This window comes from Grus americana, chromosome 1 (genome assembly GCF_028858705.1).
Source record: "Grus americana isolate bGruAme1 chromosome 1, bGruAme1.mat, whole genome shotgun sequence".
NCBI lineage: Eukaryota > Metazoa > Chordata > Aves > Gruiformes > Gruidae > Grus > Grus americana.
In genome coordinates, this window is record NC_072852.1 from 124,253,397 (window position 1) to 124,276,139 (window position 22,743).

Below are 22,743 nucleotides of genomic sequence, written 5' to 3' on the forward strand. Positions count from 1 at the left end.
AAAGCCTATCTCCAATTCCATCAATATAGAACATTTAGGAGGTCTTTATTCACAGATTACATATGCATTTGATTGCAACTTTGAAAGTCAGTTTAATTTCTAGTTTTTGAATATTCATATGAAATCTGCTTGCTTTTTTTTCTTGTTAGGAAAATGTGTGTATAAATTAATTGCATAAATTAAGCTGGAATTGGTAGATTAATGGTATCATTTTGACAGAATAATGACAGTCTTCATCCAAACTAAGATTTCGGGGAGATGTGCATGGTTAAATGCTATAATATTGGTAGCATTATCTACTTTTTGCAAGCAGTCTTAAACATTTATTATGATGAAAACTTCTCTAATACAAACAAGTTTGGGAGGAGAAATACCGTGTTTAAGAACAGCGTATGTACATACTCTTTTTGATCTGGTGAATTTTGTACTATTTCTATGGATATTTATGGAACCAGTTTATCCCATAGTACTGTAGTGTAAATAATTGGGAGTTTTAACCTTAGGTGGGTTTGACTCTTCAATTTGAATATATATATTCTTAGTTAATGTCTTTGTCTAAGGTAGTTATTCCCACTTGTCTTCTCTAAAAGTTTGCTTTTATCCAATGTGAGTCAAGCACTACAGGAATTAATGAGAATTCTAACGAGCTCTGATGGTGCAGTTTGAGAAGTGAATATTGGGGTTTAGTGAATAGAGGAGATTGAGAGAGGGTGAGCTGTGTGTCAGCCTCCTGCAGGTGATCTGTGAGGGGAGAGAAAACAGAGAGTGAACTGATGATTTTCATTTAGGAAGTCATTTGGTCTTGCGTACGCATGCTTGCAGACCTTTCCCAACCTCTTTTTCCTTTCCTTCTAAAACCAAGAGAATTATTTCATGCAATAGGTGGATTTTTTTTAAGTTTGGTATTTTAAAAGTCATTTCTTACAGGAAATTCTAAAGATGGCCTCTTAATTACTGGTAGAATGTCTCATATTGTTGTGTCTTGAAGGTTCTAGGTTCTTTTAATTTTTTATTTTTGGTACCACACAAGAATTGCAGGATTAACGTCATCTCTATGCTGCTGTTTCTTCCTGAAAGCTGTATCTGGTTTTGGTGGACCACGTTGTTAAGCGAAAACAAATTTCAGTTTCAAGGGCCTCTGAGGGAGGCCCATTTTACTGAGTGTCAAATGAGAGTTTATTTTGCAGCTTATTCAGACTCTGAAAACTTTAAAATCACAGTTTTTATTAAATACTATCCTTAGAAATAAACCTGTTCAATTACATGAGTGAGTAAGAATTTTTAATGTATCAGTCTAAAGTAGCGTATGCCAACAGATAGCGTTTCGTTTTGGCAAAAGCAGTGCAGAAATATAACTATAGGGTTTGGGTGTAGACCATATTAAGCTAACTGCAATATCCCAGCTCTAGATGTCACTGTAGACATTGTTTTGAAAGGAAGTAGACTAAATGACCAATTTCTAAATTATCTGAATGGGTGAAAGTGAATTAATAAAAGTCTGTGAGGTTGATATAATTGTACTACTTTTTTTCCCTCTTAAGCTTTCTGTGAATGTTATTTTGAACTGCAAAATGTTTGATCATTATCTGAATCCCAGGAAAATTTGCACCTTATAGTCCCTGTAAAAATTAGGTGTCTTTTAGCCACTTTTGTGCTCCCTTAATTCTCGATTCATTAGGAAAAGTTAGATGGGAATACTTCAATTTACTGTATTCTGGTGCCAGAAACTTCACCTGACTTCTGTAAGTGACCAGTTCTACCAAAGCTTCTGGAGCCCTAAGACTGCAGCCCGTGATAAACTCCCGTATGCCCAGATTCACCTCCGATGACAGAATCAAAACATGAAGACTTTCACAAGATGGCCTGTAGTTGTCTTAATTCCCTTCACTGCTCTGTGAGACCAGACGTTTCTAAAGCCTCTGTACATCATTTGACCCCCTTCAACATTGCTTAAAGGCTTTATAGTCAGTGACAATTGCACCTTTGCTCCACCTTCGGTTAATGCGATCCTGCTTTCATTCACTGCTTGGAAGTTGGATTCTGTGATAAGGAAAGTAGAAAATGTTAATGCAGGAAGGCGGAAAACTCAGGACAGCTATGCATCAGAAATGTGAATGTCAAGGACTTTTTCCCTTACTACGTTTATTCCTATTTTGCCAACCTAGTGATATAGAACTCAGCTGTTCCTTTTTTTCTTTCAGAATCTTACTGCGTCAGAAAGACCCAAAAGGTGGCTACCAAAAGTAGCAACGTTGAAATGGGGTCTTTTCCAACATAAGATGTTATTACACAGTAGTTCATATACAGAATTATCTTTAAGAGAACAAAAAAAAGGAAATGGGAGTAATGTGGGTCTGAAATGAGATGCTTGTCTTTTTCCATAAAACCCTTGCTAGAGTTTGAGTGCCATTTGTCACTGAAGTCAGCCATTTTCTCTTCAGCTGTCAGTATTAGACCATAATGAAAGTATTTCGTTAATATAGTCATTAAAAAGTGATGAATGGGAGAGGACCTTTAAAATGGGACAAAGAAATAGGAGAAGAATGACTTATCTCTTTCTTCCAAATCTCCACTTCGCTATATTCTGTCCTGCAAAATAATGTTTTCTCTTACTTCACCCTCAGGAATAAGAAAGTAACAAATTGGGTTAACTCTGCATTAAAATGGTTCTTCTCTTAACATAAATACCACTGAAGATACTTCCCTATATGCCTCAAGATTTAATGGAACTAAAAACAAGTAACCAAAATGTCCTCTGTAGCTGTAATCTTTCTTCAAGAAAGGGAAAAATTAATAGTATGCATCTGCAACTCTTAACTGCGAAGAATACCACTGACCATTGAACTTCCTTTAGTTCTGTGCTATACAATTATTTTAATAATTATGATTTTAAAAGCTGAAAGTGGTGGGTTTGTTATAAATAGGTGAACATGAATATTTCCAATCCCTGTGGCAGTTAATGTGTTGTAGAATACCTAAAGGAGCATCGTGCATCTAGCACAGTCACATTTGGTCAGCATTCAGTATTTTAAGTTGTTATATTCTCAGCATGTAGGAAAAGTTGCTTTCTCTTGTCTTGACATTTTCACTGTTAATAAGAGGGTAGACTGATGTTTGCAGAAGACTTTTGTGCTAGTTACTGAAAGTATAATGTGATTCAGCTCAAGAAACAGGCTGTTTAAACATTGTGTAAGTTATGAAGCAGGACAGTGCTCTGCAAAAAGTGCATTTCTTCAGTGTTTATTGCAGATTTTTTCACCTGTTCATTTTTGCAATAACTTCAACAAATGTTTCCTCTTCCCCCCTCCCCACCCCATTTATGTCCCCTCCTGTATATATGCTTCCTATCTCAGAGTCCCCATTTCTTGTTTCATCCTGTCCTTTTCCTAGTATACTGTTAGCTGGCTGCTGGATATTCAGAAGTGGTATTTGCTGAGTAGTATATTTATGCTGATTGGCCTACTTAGAGCTCAACATCTATGTGCTTTCTGATCAGGAAGTTTATATATTCCAGTCATTTGCCCAGCCAGTGAGAAAACGTGTTTTCTGATCGATGAGCTGGCCACTCATGCAGCACATTTGGACAGGTTAACCAGAAAGTAGGCAGGCACTTACAGTCTTTTAAACTGCTTTGCAAACCATGTGCTGTGGCTATTTGCCTTAGGATTTTGTGTTCCCTGCTATGGAAATGAATTATTTTATTTTTTATTATGCAATTCACAAGTCACCTGCTAACTTCTGATGTGGCACCGGGATGTCTAAGCATTGCAAGAAATTTAGCACATGAGCTGTGTTTTGCTGAAGTATTTCGCTGTCTCCTCTCCCTCATGCCTTTCTCTTTCAGGGGATTTTTCCTCCATGAACTATTCTGTCAAATGCTAGACTGATGTATTACTCAATTTGTACTGTCTCAAATTGCCTGTACTGCACAAAAGCTTTTCCACTATTTAAAGCAAGAAAAGGTTTGATGCAATTCAGAAATTTAAAGGAGGCATCATGTTGAACAGACTACATAGGAAAAAAGCAGTGTCTGCATAATTTTTTGGTACCATGTAGAAATAGTGAAATGGGATCTTGCTACGGGTCTATCACAAAGTTATATTTGATTAGTAGTTCCCAAAGTTTCATCTGTTTTCTTGCCTTTTTGATAAATGCAGCACTGGGGAACAAATGGTTGTGACTAGAAAAGTGAACAAGGAATGACTTAAGCCTAGGCTACCATCAAAAACTCTGTATTAAGAAAAACATTCACAGGCAGGCACTCTGCTGAGATACTCCAACTGCATTCCCTATAAAATGTATTTAAGGAAAGATAGAAGTAGTGGGGTTCTCAGTCTGGGCCTCTGCAGATTATAAGAACACATTGGTAGTAAACAAATTTGCTCACCCAGACTTACAGCTACTGACCTAAAACCAGCCATTGAATCAGCGCTGTGCCGTCTGGGGGACTTGAACTGCTCGATTCAGCCCTGTTGTAGGTACTTGGCCACCGGTTGTGTCGCACAGTCAAACACCCACCCACACAAACCGGCTTTCCATGCTCAAGGACTGTGTTCGCAGAGCAATTGTCCTACAGCACTTTGTAGAATTAGACCCTGAAGCTGCCCGCTTCAGGTTTTTCCATAAGTCGTGTGTTAAACGTCACGTGGGAATCCTGTGAAAGAAGCAATCACTAAATTCCATAATCACAGGTAACATTGTGTTAAATAAAATACTACATTCCTATGATTTTCTGTCTTTTTCAGTTGCATCTTTATTTAACTTCTGCAGAACACGAAGCAGCTGTCAGATGATAGGAAGTCTTGGGGTCCCTCCTAGTGAAGACCTAGTATTTTGTGTCTACTGGCACTTGGGTCAGTTTAGCGTACCTGTCGTGGAACTCACTAGTAGGGTTGGGAAGACGGAATTGCTCACTGCATTTTATTGTGAAGTTTTGGGTGAGTGATAGGATTTCTCAGAATGTGTAATATTTTATAGCACTTCTTACACTCCTCTTGATCTCAGTTGCAGAAAAGATTGTACAAGGAAAAAGACCATTATGTAATCTTAAGTGTCTTCGACAGAAATGATTCAAAATAATTGAAATCTCGACTTAAGTCATCATGATAGTCTAACTTCTACAGTTAAAAAAAAAACAACAAAAAACCCAAACACCACTCCAACCACAAAACCTCCTGTTCCACACCGCTCTCATACTGTGAATGATCATTAAATGTTTATCATTGAATATATTTTGTATACCAGTAAATAATAAGCATTTATACCTTCCTGATTAAACCATAGAATTTACCTCACAAGATTAGACCAGGAGGATGGAATTCCAGTGATTTATTTTGTTGAGGTTTTTTTAATCCTAAGCAGTACCAGAGGTTAGAAATAACTCTGCATGTATGCATTTCATCCTTTTTTCTGCACTTAATATTATTGTACATTCAGTTATGTTGCAGTTCTGTAGATCTTTTGTGCTTTATGCACTCTTCTGCAAATGGTCTGGATTTAAACGTTGTTGTGAAGGAGGCACCTTCTGGAGCAGCGTGTGTTAATCCACCTTTGAAGTGGAATAAGTATGTAGCTGTTTCAGATGAGTGCACATAGGCTGCGTGCCAACAGGGATCCACTCCCTCAGCTGTTGAACGTGACCGCCGTGGATGAGACTGGAGGAAGAATGATTCCTGATCAACCTGCAGAGCACGTATAAAAGCCATTCTTCTCAATGCTAAGTAGAGTCCTAGGCCACCAGAGTTTCTCTCCCTCAGTGGATACTTCACCCCTGCAGGTTATCTGTCACCATCAAAGCTTCCTCTTCTGAGTCACCCTGTTGCAGGTGTAATTTCAGTAATGCTGTGGCCCTGATAGGAAATGTCAGAGCAGGGTGATAAAGTAATTAAATCTAAGATTTCTGCTATTTTCATACAAAGCTGTAGTAAAGCTTTTTCTGTGAAGGTGAGAATAAAAAAATGCATAATTTCTTAACACAGTTTTTTACTGCTTAAAAAATAGTTACTACAGTAAAACCCATATGGACATAACTAAATTAAATAATGGCATTTTTCAGTAACTTTAGAATAAGATGTTTTCTTGATGCACTAAAGAATTTCAGCATCTCATGATGCATTCCCCATTAAACAAAAAAAAGGAATCAACCTTCTCCCCAAATACTCCTGAACAAAAACACATGTTAATCTTGAATGTGTTTTGTAGCACTCTGTGCCACCTTCCTTAGGCCTTTGATATGTGATTCACCCATTCCAGAGAAAACATCTGTGCTTTATTCAGCCCTTTTTATAAAGGAGACCCATGTCCAAAACCTGGGATTCTTTTACTGAGAATGAGAGAGAACTGAGTCCTCAACTTCAGCCTAGTTTCTGCCTTCTTCTTTGATTATTTAGGTGGAAAACACTGTCCATAGGACAAACATAGAATGTCTTTTGCATTGCATGGATAAAGGGCTATTACACAGTGTGCTGTATAATTTACTTGGGTTCATTTGAATATAGACATCGGATTTATTATGGTTAATGTTGACGTAGCAAGCAAGATCATTTGAAAAAAACCCACAAGTAATATGTTATTTTGTTTAAATATTTACCATTTCATATCAAAGTCTGTTTATACACAGTTAAAATGAGGTTATTGTTACTTTTATTGTACTAAAATCTTTCCCTATCCCTCCACACTTCGGGAATCTGTTCAGTGAAAATACCAGCTTTACGTTTATGGTGTTCTGGTGTGGGTTTTGTAAATAAGCCGTACAGACTTTTCTTAAATGTTTTATCTAGCAGAATTATTATAACTGGATCTAAACTACTCTTAGCGGCTGCAAGACAAGTAAGGCAATTTTTAATTTCCACTAGATAGCTTAACCTTGGGCAGTCAATATTTATAAGCAGTACATAAAAAATTGGCCTAAAAATATGATATGGAAGAAAGCAGACAATTAATATCATCTGGATGACAAAAATGTTTCTTTGTACTGTAAATGAGATGTTTTTCTCCAATACAGGTGGTTTTTTGTATTTTACTCAGATGTCTGGTAAGAGAACAGTATGACCACAAAACTGTCATAAAAGATAGAAAAAAACATGCAGTGGCCACAGAAGCCAAAATCATTGTGATAGATTCACCAACTTCTACACTGATGCTGTAGCATCTGTGAAATTCTTCCATAGCCCTTGCCTGGACATTACATGTTATAGCTGTTACCGTTATGCAGAGCACAGTAAGCCATGTAATGATGCACAAATATTTAGCAAATTTTGGCTGGCGAAACTTTTCAAGTACACACCTGTAAAGGTTTTCATTAAGTGCGCGAGAGTATTGTGTGTCACTCTCTTTCTTCAGCGTTGCGTACTGACTTAGAGCAGTTGAACATAAAATTGCAATTGTAACATACATACTGACGTGCATAATGAGAGTCCCAAGGTAATTTGCTATTCTACATAGTACAGAGTTATAAGTCCATTGGTAGCCTTTTGCAAAATAGGCAGCCAGAAAAGGCATTGTGCTACATATGAGTAAATTTGCAGAGACAAGGTTTACCAAGTAAATGTATTGTGTTCTTTTTGTGGGTGCTTGCCTTGAAAATATCCAGGCAGCGAGAATATTTCCACAAGATCCAACAGGAAATAGGAAAGAGTAGATGACTGGTAGAGCTACACGAGTAGTTAACGATGGCTGAAGAAGACATGTTGAATTTGTCATTTATGCTGATATTTCTTGAATGAATGGTCAGAGCTGAAACACAATTAAAAGAATTACTCTTCTCTAACGTGCATCTAATATTTCTTTTAATTTTTGCGCTTATTTTAACTTTTCCTTTTTATCCCCTACTTTTCAGTGCTACTAACTGCTGTTTGTCCTCTGGGGTTATCATCTTGAGTTTGCGTGACGTTGCTTTTTGGGTGCTCTTTGCCACTGAGATTTTGTGAAGAGAAGTTGGCTGATGTTAAACCCCAGAGATTTTACGTGCATAGAATCTAATAAAATAAATGAGGAAGCAGAAGGTTCAAGCTAGGGTCTGACAATAACTTGTGTGGTCTTGGTTTATTTCTCAATCTTCTGGAACATCTGTAACCTACTTTGGAAACCAGTTCTAGACTATTTTAAGTTAAATAAGCAAAACAGGTGGAAAGTATTAGCTGCATAAATGCAGAGGAGTATCCTGTACCTCTGTTTAAGTACCAGTGAAACTGTGCATGATGCAGGAATCTGGCTAGATGCATTTGTTTTGTGCTGATGTCTGTTTCTAATGTTACTTTCTTCAGAGCTCTGATCTTAGATGTACATTTTGCATAAACAATTCAGTCTGTATTTTTAAACGTACGAAGTGGTTGTTGAAAACAGAAGTTGGAAAAAATAAATATATTGCAGTTTTCAATCTTTTCTCAATTTTCACACTGAAAATTAGACATCAAAGGTCTATATAATGACTGTGTATAAAAACTGGCATTTCAACTTACTAACCTGTAGTGAAGAGCAATTTTACTGTTGTACGGATACTTTTTTAGTGAAGTGTATCGTAGTTAGCTTTTGTTTCATATAAAATCATATGGAAAAAATTAACAAATTTTCAACTTATAGACTGGTAATAATTTTTTTGAAACAGCTGTCAGCAAATGAACACAGATACCAAAGAGGATTCTGTGTAGCTATGATAAAACACCCAGACACTGAGTTGATTAGATAGCAAAAAGTTGTAAAAGTCATATTTAAAAATTATGCTGTAGGCCATGTTTGACAACTTGCAAATTAAATTACCTTTTATAACTCTTGTATTTGAGTATACAATAAGTCCCATATGGATTGTTGAACCAAAATGTATTAAATTCTTTTATTACAATGAGTTAAATTTACAAAGTAATTGTTGAATTCTGTCGTTTAGAAGTCTAATAATAATTGTTGTATCAATGCCCAAATTTTGTCAGGTGGAACAAAGAAGTTGTAGTTTTAAGCTTACCTATCCAAGCTGCAGGCACCTTCCTTTGCAGAGAGGAAATTTTTCTGTCTGAAGTCCTTTTTATCTCCACTGCTGCAATGAAAAGGATGATATTTAAATCTGGAAAGTACAGTTAAGAACCATATCTCTCTGACATAAGTAGGTTGTCAGAATGTACACTTTTCTTTTACAGTGTCAAAAAGCGGCTAGGCATTTAAAGTTCAGGCAAGATGATGTCTGTGCACAACAGACTTTGAAATTAGGTCAGAATGCAGCTCCATTAGAGAAATAAAAAGAATGAGTGTGGAAGACTGATTGTAACAATCCTTTGGTCATGTAGGTATGGCACAGAAACACCTTACAGTCCTTTATATAGTGTTTTCCTCTTTTTGGGGGTGGTACTGTCATTGTTTTTAGGACTGCCCACTTTCTAGAGTCGGGGGGGGAAGGGGGTGCTGGTCCCATTTTATGCATGAAAACTTGTCTCTTCAATGACATTTAACTGTTCTTCAGCTCCAAGAGCTATCACAAAGCTGACTCTCTGTTCCTGAAACCTACATGCAATAAAACCATATCCATGTCTGTCCTCATATGAGTGACCAAATGAACACATCTCATGTCTAGTCGAGTGATGGATCGTGTGGAAGCAATTTACAGCTGTTGCATTCTAGGTATCGGTTGGGGAAAACTGACTCTGTGTCCAAGAAATACAGTATTTTATACAAATCATCCCCAAGAGTGCACAGGACCATTTATTTCCTCCTCAGGAAAGGTTTGATCACGGATCAGTCAAACTCTGTTTAGCTCTGCAGAGCTTGAGACCTTTGAATTTCCTTTTGTCTGATACATTTGTGTTTGTCAGATATGGCTTTTCAACAGCTAGAAATAAGTTCCTTTGTGAGAACAGGGGAGATACCATATAAAAACTTCTGCAATTTTGGTAAGGTTCTGGTTTTGTTAGTTTTGCTTTATGTTTAAACATACACTGTGGGAACCCACCTCAGTGATCTACTATAAATTTTATTGTTCAGTCTTATTAATTTTATATCTTTTTTACTAAAATGATGGGTATGTATGCTGGCCTCCTATTTAGACTACATAGTTGATCTCATTTAAGATAAATTTAAGTGAGGGAAACTTGCTTTGGAGTATTAGCAATTAGTTTGTAATGCTGTAATTAGTTTGCATGTACTTTAATTCTTGTTCCTGCTAGATTTAGTTATACTTTGTTTTTATTTTTTCCACTTTTGAACGTATAGTTATATTGAAACTTGTTCTAACAGAAAGAGTCTTGTATTAATTAAATATTTAATAGGCTCTTAAGCAGTCTTAGAAGCCCTTGTTACTGTGGTATTCCATCCAGCTTTAGAGAGAAGAATGCACATCCTGAAAGCTTGCTAAGAGGAGACATGCCAAAAAATGCTGTGAGCAATTCCAGTTAGTAGGGGTTTTTTTTAAATTATTATTATTTGGTTGATTATTAACTGTAGCCTATAGTCTTTATAATTCGATGACCATCACTCTTGCTGTAGGAAGAGATAGTGCTACATTTTTTTTCTGAATTATTGTATAATAGATTATTACAGTGAATTACGGTCTATCGGACTTCATTTTGGAACTGATTAGTGAGTTAAGTAACAAAGGAATTGGGATATTGTAAGTTTAAAGAAACCCTAAAAACAAAAAAACAACCCCAGAAATACAGTTATAGTTGGTTCTAAGCTATAGTAAGCACCTTCATTATTCTTTAGTGGACTATTTCCATTCACCTGAATTATAAGTGGCATATTTTATCTAAAACATATTTGATGATATACAAATGGTACAAGAGCATCTTTTACGCAATTCACTCTTAAGTTCTTCATAATGACCTTTTCTCTACTCTTGAACCATGATCACTTTCTAATTTATACATGATACTAGATTTTGTATGCCAGGAAGCAGCATATGTTGCATTTTGCCATTGTATGTGGAGAACTTATTTTGTGGCCCAAAAGCACAAAACTAGGGAAATTCCCAGAGGTGAAAGGTTTAGCCATTTATAAGCCATACCTAGCATGTTATGTAATATAATCATATACGCCCTGATATAATGAGGATTTTAGCTATAGTCAATATATGTATTTTGTATTGTAAGAAGTGCTTATCAAAGCAAAATCATCTAAACTCATGTTCAAATCTACTGTAGTTGAGTTGAGCACCATGCTGAATCAGTGAAGATAAAATATTTGGCAGGTTTGGGCTGGGTCTGTGTTTGCTGTTCGCTAATGATTTCTTTTCCCCAGTTTTAGAACTGCCTTTGTGGTTCAGCTAAATAGACCCAGGAGGGGTCTATATAGAAATGGGTCTTAGATTGTTTGATGAAATACAAATGTATGCATATAACTCTGTGGCATACTTGGGGATATAGAAATGAGGATACATTGCACTCATAGCTTCAATTCTTTGATTGTCATAAAATATGCAAAGTTAAGTCTTTCACCGGCTCCTGGTAGTTGTTTTACATAGACAAAACACAAAGCAAACAATGTCTTTAAGGCAGGAAAACTTAGCTTGAAGTTGACAGTACTAACAAAAATAATCTTCCAACATTTTTATACTTCAGATCCTTAATGATAAATACATTGTATTTTTTCCCCTGTGACATTCTTTGTGCAGCTCCCAGAGGTCTCTTAAACTGTATTTCCTTCTAAAAAAGCAGTGGTTGTCTATTGATCATGGCGATTTTTACTTTTAACTTCAGAAATCTGTTTTTAATGTGAAAACTATGTTGATCATCATAGTCAAATAAGAAGTTTTCTCTTTGTTTTCCTGCACCACACTATAATTTGTGGGGTTTCAAGTCAAATATGTTTGCGTATAACAGCTTTTTGGCTTTTCCAGGTTCTTCTTAAGCTTCTGTGAAAATGAAAAAGTAACAAAGCAATAATAAAAACCTAAAATGTGGCCATAAAACTGATACTGAAAAGGCAGATTTTGTTGGCTGCAGGCTGGGGAATTCTGGCTGCAAAATTAATTCCTTGCTGATAAAGAACATTTCTATACCCCTTGAAAAAAATGTTCCTGTCTTTTCATCAGACTTTTAATTTGTTGTTGACCGTGCTTATGTTACCAGCTTTACCTAGTGAGAATTTTTGTGGAAGGAATAGCAAGTATATTTTTCTTTATTAAAGCACAGTCATTTATATGTCTGGTTTGACAGTTCTATGAAGAAGCTGGCCTTGCTTTGTACTAAGTGCAAAGTTGTACTACCCCTGTCTGTATGCAAACTGAAAGGAATCGGGACTCACCACTTATAGACAAAAGCAAGATAACATTCGAAGCTAGCATGTACCAGAACATATTGTTGTGGTGAATTTTAAGTAATGATTCAGCTTGTTAAAACATAGGTTTGGAAGTAAACCCTAGCGCTTTTTTCTCATTTTGTTTCTCATTTTGCAGTACTACGATACACAATTTGCTGTTTCTCTGCCATTCATGTTCCTATTTCTACTCTTCCTGCTCTAACTGTGCAGTTTGAATGTTAAGGCTTTTTCCAGCTTCATCCCTTCCCCCCAGTTATTCTTACTCTCATAATGTCTGTGAACAACCTGTGCAAGGAATTTTCCTACCCGTTCACTCCACAAGCAGTGAATGGTGACAGCTTTGTAGCACCTTCCCCATTCTCTTGGATTCCACAGAGCCCTCAGTAGCTGGGATTTTGTGTAAGGGATGGAAAAAAGGCTGGCAGAAGGTTCCCAGTGCTGCAGAGAATACGTTGAAAATATGCTTTGGATTAGTGGAATATTATCAACAGGTTCTTTTTCTCTGTACGCTTTATTTGTACTGTGCAACACAACTCCCTCCTCTCTGCCCTGATTCTGTATGCGCTTTCAGAGAGAGCATTAAACCAGAGCGTCCATATGTGAATTTTCAAGTTCCAGGAATAATGTGACTCTCACTTGTTTATTGGTGCTGTAAGTTGCACTCCTCTTTTATGGCTTCGTTGACTGATGTTATGACAGAAGTCACTGAATTAATTTTTTCCATGTTGTGTTATCAAAACAATTGATACTTGTCTGCCCTCATGAAGAGTACCGATTTGCAGCCTAAAACCATAATTACAGTTAATTTCAGTGGGAAAATGAAAGTTGATGTTGTGGTTTAACCCTGAGACAGGTAAGCCCCACACAGCCACTCGCTCACTCCCCTCCAGTGGGATGGGGGAGAGAATCAGAAGGGTTAAAGTGCAAAAACTTGTTTATGATCTCTGTCTCTTCCACCTCCTGTTCTTGTGGCTGCTTTGCTGCAGAACAGGCTGCCTCTTCTGATGCTCCCTTGTGCTCCCTTTAACACGCTCTGGTCAAATCTGTCGTTATCTGGAACCCTTTGAGCCTCACGTTAGGTATCAAAAAGGCTTCTTGTGGTTTAATCCTGGCAGGCAGCTACAGCCCAAGCAGCTTCTCGCTCACTCCCGGTGGGCCGTGGGAAAGAACTGGTAGGGTAAGTGAGAAAACTCATGATTTGAGATAAAGACAGTTTAGTAAGTGTAAAGAAAAAAAAGGGGGGGGGGGGAGAAAAAGAAAAAATCAAGTGATGCAAGAAACCCCACTTGCTCACCCCCAGCTGACCAATATCCAGCCAGTTCCTGAGAAATGGCAGCCCTAGCAAACTTCCTCCCCAGCTTTTATTGCTGAGCATGACGTCATATGGTACGGAATATCCCTTGGGTGGGTTGGGGTCAGCTGTCCCGGCTGTGTCCCCTCCCGATTCCTTGTGCACCCCCAGCCTCTCGCTGGTGGGGTGGGGTGAGAGGCAGAAGAGGCCTTGGCTCTGTGTGAGGGATAACAAAAACATCCCTGTGTTATCAACACTGCTCTCTGCACAAATCCAAAACACAGCCCCATACCAGCTACTGTGCAGAAAATTAACTCTACCCCAGCCAAAACCAGCACAGTTGTTTACTCAAACCAGGTACATGTTGATATGTTTATGATTCAAGTTATAAACTGGTTTCTGGCAAACAATTCTGTTTCTTGGCTTATGTTTTCCATTCATTTTAAGGAATATATATGACAATGTAGCTATTAATGTGTTTGTCAAGTCTGAAAGGCATAGAAGTCACTAGCCAGCATGTATACTTTATATGCATTTTGTAACTAGTATTTATTCTAATGAAGAATACACGCTCCTTTTTACATGGTACAAAAGACATGACATTTTGGTGCACCAAATGAAATTTGAGGATGTGTTGTAGATTTGAATAAAGAAGGAAAATGAGGTTCGTGCAGGTTATGTGGTGTGTGTTGAGTTAGCCTCTGCTTACCGAAAGAAGAATAAATAGAATTATTTTCATGTTGAAATTCAGCTGAAGACTAAACTAATTGCTATAGTTGGCCCTGATAGTACTTAGGAAGCACTGCTAAGACGAGAAGAGATGCTATTAAAGTGACTAATTATATGGTCATTTGACATGTCACGGTGTAGCTTTCAGCAAACATCCCAAGAGGCTTCAGGACTGTTTGCTCTTCAGTAATACTGGTTTTCAGAGCCTGGCATTTTACCCTCAAAGTTGGGAAAATTGATTGCAGAAAAAAATATGTTAAGATTAAACATTTTTTTTAAAATAGTAAAGGTACCTTCTTTTGGGTTTTGGTCAGTAGCAAGTGTTTCCTACGTGACAGTGCTGTCTAGTTTCAGATCCCTTTCTGAGTCAGTTGATACTTTAACAGCCTTTAACATCTTGAAGCGATCATTTACATAGTTGTGGAGATCCATAAGTGTTTTCACTTCTCTGGTTGCTTTTTGGGGATGCTTTTTTTGTTCTAACTGCTACTCCCATAATGTCACACTCTGACAAAGAGCATAGAGTTATTCCCATTCCCCTCTTCCGTGCCATACCTGATGTTGTAGTCTTGCTGTGCTCCCTTTCAGATTTTAATTTCTGAGCTGAAGAATTGATTTAATGTATTCTATATAGAATCCATATCATCTCAATCACAGAACCTGTATCATCTAAATTATACAGTAGCACGGTGATGATATCTCCGGTTTTTCCTCCTAATTTTAACAGTCTGTTTGCTCTTTTATTGCTGTTGAGCAGAGTTATATCTTCAACTTTTTATAGGTTTGACTACCCTGAATAATTGGGGGGTGTTTGAAAACTTTGTCATCTCCTTACTCTCACTCATTCCAGATTGTGGTGTTCAACATGTTTGTAAACATAGCCATTTGCATATTGTTGGAGAATATAATGAAGAAAAAAAAGACTATGTATTTTTAAGCTTTCTTTCCAATTTTTAACCAGTTCTAAAACAAGAGTTAACATCTAACACCTATGGGTTTCTTAGTACATGACTTCCCTCAAACAAATCTATTCACTTTTCCCTAGGGTACCTTATGCACCCAAGCTTGCCTAATTATATTTGCCTTTATAGGTGCTATGGATTTGCCTAATAGGAACATTAGCTCCTGAAATCTCTAAAAGATTGGGGTCATATTTGCTGCTTGTGTACAGAGGCTGGTTTAAGCAATAGATTATCTTGTATTGAAATGCATTTGAAACACTGTAATGTGTAGCATGTAGTCCTGGGAAAGTTACTCTTCAGTATTTCTTCAAAAATGTTTTTTTTTCTGAAACCTTGTCTACTGATACTGTGCGTGGCTTCCTTGGTGCTCCGTCTCGGCAATCCGCAACGAATGGCTGTCATGTAGAACACATCTGATCGATGCAAACAGGTTCAAGGCCGCCTTCTTGAAGTAACTACTGACTAGATTTCACTATTAAAATTGTTAAAAACAAAAAGGCCCACGTAATACTATTCACATGATGGACCAGAATCCTCAACTTGTACTGCAAGACTGTTTTCCTTTGTCCTTTTGTGTATTTAGTTGCTTACATAATAATATTATAGTAACCAAGTAAATGTTACATAATGTAGAAAAGCATGCCCACAATACTAAGGTGATCTGCTTTTTATCCTGTGGAACACATTTCCATTTGCCTTTGGCTTTAACAGCAACTTCATTTGTAGCATTGAAACCGTGTGCTATTACTTGACCATCTGAAGAGATCTCAGTCTATTTTTACAATTGTGCTGTGTCCGTGAATTGCAGTCCTTGTAAATGAAATTCCAGTTTAAATGGAATACTTCTTTAAAACAAACTTTAGAATTCAAATTTTGTTCAAGCTGCACAGTGTTGTTTGTGTGTACTCCGTCCATCCGTCCGTCCCCCCCACCAGCCTGATGATCAGTGTTATTGATCAACTGCTCACCAAAGAAGAAATACAGGCAAAGAAAGAATGAGATAATGTATATATCTTGTGAAATATTGGTTTATAAACTCCACTAGATTTACCAGAGTTGATGCAATGATGTAGAATTATGCTGCATAGGATAGTTGCAGAGGACAAGGAATATGCTGGTCCTTGCACTGTACAAATACAGAGCCAAGATAGTTCTTGCTTCAACATATATATAATAGGATGACAAGGTGATAGATAAAAGATTGTGAAAAAATATAACACAATTATTGTGAGAATCAATTAGAAATTATTGTACAAGTATCTTAATTATATGCTGAAATGTTTAAGAACAAATGCAGTTACCATCATACTTCTGTGAAAATTACATGTTTTTAGGAATCTTTCTCAAAAATTAAGAAACTCCACCCTTTTTGTAAAAAGTAAATAGATACACTGGCTAGTCATTGTAATTTAACATTTTTATATCCAGTTTCACCAAAGCTCAATGAAGTTAAATCACAAGAAAATTAAACCAGGTTTATATCAGCAGAGGTGAAGTGCTATGTTTATTTTGTTCAATAATCCACAAGTTTTGCCAGAGATTTGGCATAAAAAGTCACATGATACAGCAGAGAAGTTACTGGTAGTCGTATTAAAACCAACTTCTTCACACCAGCGTACATGAGCAACACTGCTTGTACGTGGTCAGGGTAATAAAACCTTATTTTATGGAGTTTAACATCTAGTGTCTGATTTGTTCACCTTTTTGGGCCGTCATGCCAGACATTTAAGTTGTTCTTGGTATAACTGCCTCTTTACTCATCTTTGGGTCAAACAACCCACACCTTCAGCCTCCTTTTTTTAAACAATGTTACGGTTTGAAATTTTTGTTTGTGCCTAAATACATAAATCTGTTTGGTTTTAATCTGAGAATATAGTTGTATCTGTGGGACATTGCTGTTACATTACTATTTACACAGCATCAGCAATCAAGATTTTTTTAATCATTGGAAAAGAGAAGATCTGTGCCAGGGAGGGAGTGCGCAGCTGAAATTTGTGGCTTTGGAAATGTGTGAGTAGATCAGTGACTGAGCCAAAGCAAGGATCAGAGCTGATGTGCCAGGTGTTCACGAGAGCTACTTTTTCTATTCTGCCCTGTACGCTCAGTTCTGTGAGTTTATTTTCCTTGTTGAACTACTTGATGTAGCTGCAGTCTCTAAATTTGACAGAGTTTGAAGGAAATCTTAGGCAACTGAAAACACCCGTATATCATCTCTCCTCCTTTAATCTCTAATTTTCCAAAACCATTGCTTAGATTTCCTCAGGTGTTCGACCTTGACATTCGTTAAACTCTTGAAAATATAATAAGGGGCTTAGGAGGCTTGAATATTTTAATTTTGCTGTTGAATAAAACAAAATGTATCTTCTGTAGTTACAACTGAATTAATTGCAGTCGCATTCTTTACCTCATTTTTAAGCCACATATGTTGCTAAATTCTCACCTATTTTCTTGGAAAAAATACTTTTATAAATGTAGTTAAAATGCTGATCTCTTTGAAACCTATTAAAACAGAGACGTACATAAAATCTGGAATGGTTTATATAGCTCTTTCGAACAGGACACAATTTACTTATTGCAAAATTCAGTTATTATTTACATACAGAAGTTTGTAATATTAATGTCTATATACAAGATTCCTTATCCAGGTTCGAGTCACCTCGTGGAAATCTCCTTAAAGAGTTAGTGTTCTAGTTTAGTCCAGCAGAAGATGTCTGAGAACTTCCTATTTTGTTTTCTTGGATAAACAAGAGCAAAATACTTCTGAAAAGTAATTTCTCATTTTCACAAACAGAAGTAAGACTTCTCGTTTTTTAACAGGCAGAAAGAGGCAGGGTTAGTAGCTGTACAGTATTGCATTTGGTACGTCTTAAGTTGATGTCCTGGAGTGACAGCAAAGCCAGTATCCACGCATTTAACAATCATATCAGAGACTTCTTCCTCAAAGAGCTTGAGTAGGGAATGGTAGTAGATAATCGCTCTTGTGTATATTGTCCAAGTTTTACTTCTGAAGTGCTTTCTAGAGTTAGGCTTGAATCTCCATAAAGTCTTGTGCAAATAAGTTGGAATACCGTCTTACGGACACTTCTGGACATTAGGAAATACATAACTGGGTCTAAGCAGCTGTTAAAAGATGAAAATATGAGCATCACCTCATTGCATTTGTGAATGATTTCCTTCCAATAGCAAGATGGATTTTGTAACTGTGATGAAATGTAGACAAACCGGAACACATGGTAAGGAACAAAACAGATGGTGAAAATAACAAGTACAATGAAGGAATTCCTTGCTGTCTGGGTGTATTTTCCTGCGTTGGGAAAATTTGCTCTTTTCTTTGAAATTTTCAGAAGGTTCTTGGCAATTTTAACATACGAAAGTATCAAAAGGAAAAAAACTACCCAAAAAATGATTACAATAATATAATTTAAAATTGCTTCTGTCTTTTCATTGTGTTTATTTCGGTAATGAAAGCACATAGTAGAATTGCTATCCTTGCTATTAAAGAGAGAGGGTGCAACTACTATTATAAGACATGTTATTGAAAGTGCCCACACCACGCAACAAATATGTATACTTCGTGTAGTAGTTAACATTTTAGGACGCTTTACGGACTTATTTATTTTTACATAACGATCTAGACTAATTAGTCCCAACAGTACTATACTAATATACATGTTCATATAAAATAGAGTTCCTACAATCTTGCATAAAATCAGTCCAAACATCCAAGTGTTTTTGGTAACATGATAGACTATTCGGAAGGGGAGACAAAAGATCAGCAGAAGGTCTGCAACAGCTACATTTAACAAGTAAACTTGGATAGAGTTCCTTTTCTGATTAATGCACAGGAAAGTAAACAGGGCTATAATATTTCCAACCAATCCAATGACAAAAATAATGGAGTAAAAAACTATCAAAGCAAGTGACAGTGAGTGGTCATCTAAGGGACAATTGGCATTGTTTTGAATTTCCGAGGAATTTATGGCTAGGTTAGTTTGGTTACTCCAGAAGACTTCATGGTCTGGAAGAATGGTCAGTAAATCAGCTGAAGCTGCAGCCATCATTTGTGAGGACTTTTTAGCTGTTCTGTAGGGATGTGAAGAGAAGTTTTAAGAATTAAATCACCATTGGATCATTTTCATGTGTTTGCTTGCTTTATTGCCTACAGTCTTATTTGATATAAACGTAAAAGGCAATAACTAAAAAAAAGTAAATACACCAAAGTATCACTGTAATTGAGTAGAAAAAGGACTTTCAGCCGGATATTATGGTACAATATAAGTCTAGAATAATCGGTTCCCTGTTTTTCTTCACGTGAAGTAAGCAAGAACAGATGGTACAGAGTAGTCACACAGATAATTTTGATAATTACATCTTTATTACTGTCTTATAGTGTTTTAAAAATCAACTATCATGTTTTGCTGCAAACTTTAGAAATTCATTTTTTTGTTTCATCTATAAGTACCCTTTTTTTTTAAGTTCTGATATTAGGATTAGTCTTTCTGACACAGTTTAATTAAGATGCAAAAACAGGTAAGCATAGCTAAGTGAAGTATTCTCAGTGTTGATACAAAGTACTTAGAAATATATCAAAACAATTCTAAACTCATCAGTATTGATTTTAAATAAGTACCCAGGATCTCTCATGTGCAAGTCACTAATTTTCAATTAGAAGAGCAATTGTCAATGAATATTTATTTGACTAGGTAATCTGTTACAAGTAACACTGTGAATCAGTAGTATTACAATAGCATGTTTTTAATAATTTATACCTTCATGTAAATGTAAGTATTTTTTTCCTTTTTCTTGACTGTTCACAGATCAATATTATGCAAAGAAACTAATATTAGCTGGAAACCACATTAATGCAGTAACAGGTTGTTTTCACATCTTCCTTCTTTTCATTGTTTTCCTTGTTTTAGTTTCAAATTTTTTAAATTCAGTAAGCTTATTTTTGACCAGGAAGGTACAATGTGGAAGATAAGAGTCAGCTTTGACCAAAGAAAGAAAACCAAAAAAGCATGTAGTTAGGAGAGCAGAATCACTATGGGCTATGTAGAGAGACAGTCAAGATTGATTGGTAATGATAAAATTTTTATCCTTGGTTTGTATGTCACAGTGATAAAAGATTCCATAAATAAGTTTATTTAGATTTTTTTTTTAAAGGGGCAAATCTCAAAAAATTTCAGGATTGGTTTTAGTACTCTGAGCTTAGTTGTCCAGCAACAGTAACAAAAAAAACCCAACAAGATGCTGACATCTACATAACTTTAAAATAGTTTTTTTATTTGTATGCTAGGTCTTAGAAATGCAAATTTGCATTTAAATGTGTGATACAGCTACAGCAGTGAAAGTGGCAGCACTTTAGCTAAAATTCTTAGTAAGACCCAATGTACATACAGATTTGAACTATTGAGGGGATGGTCTAAAATATTTTAACATCCTATGTTGGCTGATGTTACAATTGCATTACATTTGCACAGTATGTTAGCAGTTTTAAAAATACTTCTGTTTTCATATTCGCCATTTCATGTTGTCAGGGTAAGAAGTCATTTTTAAAGTTTGATTAAAAAACATGATGCTTTCAAATGCATATCGAAACTCTACTACTGTGATTTCTTGTTTATGTTGCTTTTCTGTAAAAACACTTGACATCATGACTTGCATACATAGTAACAGGTTTTAGATCAATGAGAGAAAAAACAATTACACTGCAGATACATTAGAAACATAACTTTTTGCTATCATGTTTTGTCATCTGTAAGTGAGAAGACATGCTTAAACATAGGTGTATTTGAGAAAGGGCTTGAAGGTCAGTAGTACCTTCACAGTTAAGAGAAATACTAATAGAAACTTGTTTTATCATAGCTAACGTAAAAAAGAAGCCACTTACCATTTATCTGTTAAGAACTTCTGCTGATTTTCAAAACCACTGGTGAAGACAGGAGGAGTGACATGCAAGTCCTCTTATTAGAAAGCTAAAGCACCAGCTTCTCTATGAAAGTCATGAGAATCAGCTGACACAGTACAATTAGCAGCAAGGGGAAGTTTCACTGATGTTGCAACTGTATTTTTTTAAAAGATATTTTTAACTAGCAAAACTCAGTTTGTTGAAAGATCAATTTTGATGTTAATTTGGACTTTGCTGGGAGAGGTTCTGTAATAAAGTTTTCTCTGAGTTTCACTCTGAAATGGAGATTTTTGGGGTTTTTCTCAGAAGCTTTGTTTGTGGTGAGCAGTGTCAGTAACTTCTTTTGGGATGACGATTACGTTGGTATGGTCTGTCTTCTTTTTAACACTGTCTTTGAAATTGGAGCACTTTTTAAATATAGTGTAAAGAGAAATCAACACCACAGCAGATTTTCTCCCATCTACCTTCCTCCTTGCCTGGGATTAGAAATTTGAGGTTGATCTTTTTTACTCAAAATGACAGTGGTAAGAGAATGTGAAAGTGCCCGAAGTGTGCAGCGTAACAATTTCAATAAGGCAGAAGTTAAATACAATATTCAGAGATAATACCACCTAGTAATACTATTTTAAATAGGATGTAAGGGATTGAAAATTACATTTATAAATTGCAAATTAAAAAACAGATTGTAGAAGTCCTGATAAAAGGTAGCCTAAATTTAATGATCATCTCAAGAACATTCTCTTGACTTAGCATTCTTCTTAGCATTTGAAATGAGAATTTCCATGTTAACTTTCTTAATATATCATCTGTTTAGGAATCGAGCTTTTATGGGATTCTGCAGATTTCAGTTATATTTGTAAACAGGCTGTGGATTCTTACTGGAAATGGTTTGTTCTTGTACAGCTGAAACTTTCTAAAAGAAAACGACATGAGTGGTTACAGATGATGACTTTACAGGTAGTTAGATTGATCTTGTTGTAGCTCCTTTGCACTATTTTGAGTTTCTAGTTTTGCAATTTAAGCAGTATACAAATTTTATGTTCTTCCTTTTAAATAATATGGTTGAATGCAAAGGGAGGCTTTGAGTAAATGCAGGAAGTAATTCTATATCAATTACAGTAGTTTGACTATGTGCATTAAATACTGAATTGTGTTCTAATAGATTTTTGTCTGTATGTTGCTTCAGAATCCATCCAAATTGTAGTATAATATTATTCCATTTTGATACATTATACCCTACTCTTCGTAGTGGAAAGGCTGTGGAAAATCAAAGGTATGGATGGCTGTGCCTGGAATCCAGTTTAGAAACCTAAACAATTTCCTGCCTCAGTGGAATATTTATTAGAAGCATCACAGGGATGTTCTTTTTCTGCAGTTGGAAAGTGAACAGTGAATTCTGTGATTAAGGCTCAAAATAGTGTTTTATGTTCTCTGTGTGAAGGATAAGATCTGACAAAGTGTATCATAGGCAGGATGTTTCTGCTGGAGAATTGAAAAAGTGTAAGGCTTAAGGGTGAAAGGTAAAAAGAAAAAGTCATACCAGGTAAGAAATTATAGGCGTTAATTTTTATCTCCATTTTATTATGATTTCACTTTGTGTTCCTTGTGAGCTC

At 36.1% G+C, this 22,743-nt stretch overlaps 3 protein-coding genes across 11 annotated transcripts in view; 1 reads left to right on the plus strand and 2 right to left on the minus strand.

Moving 5' to 3' along the window:
• The window catches only part of CASK (calcium/calmodulin dependent serine protein kinase), a 225,369-nt gene that overhangs the window by 104,467 nt on the left and 98,159 nt on the right, over positions 1–22,743 (plus strand). The window lies entirely within an intron of this gene.
• On the minus strand, positions 5,314–9,261 carry GPR82 (G protein-coupled receptor 82). The gene is given in 3 exon segments (XM_054802411.1): positions 5,314–6,975; positions 6,977–7,734; positions 8,957–9,261. Coding segments are annotated over 2 exon segments (1,050 nt in total). The 5' UTR covers positions 7,702–7,734; positions 8,957–9,261; the 3' UTR covers positions 5,314–6,650.
• On the minus strand, positions 15,288–21,392 carry GPR34 (G protein-coupled receptor 34). The gene is made up of 2 exons (XM_054802398.1): positions 21,113–21,392; positions 15,288–19,305 (listed from the first exon to the last, which is right to left on the minus strand). Exon 2 carries the CDS (start codon positions 19,281–19,283, stop codon positions 18,141–18,143), a length of 1,143 nt encoding a protein of 380 aa, XP_054658373.1. The 5' UTR covers positions 19,284–19,305; positions 21,113–21,392; the 3' UTR covers positions 15,288–18,140.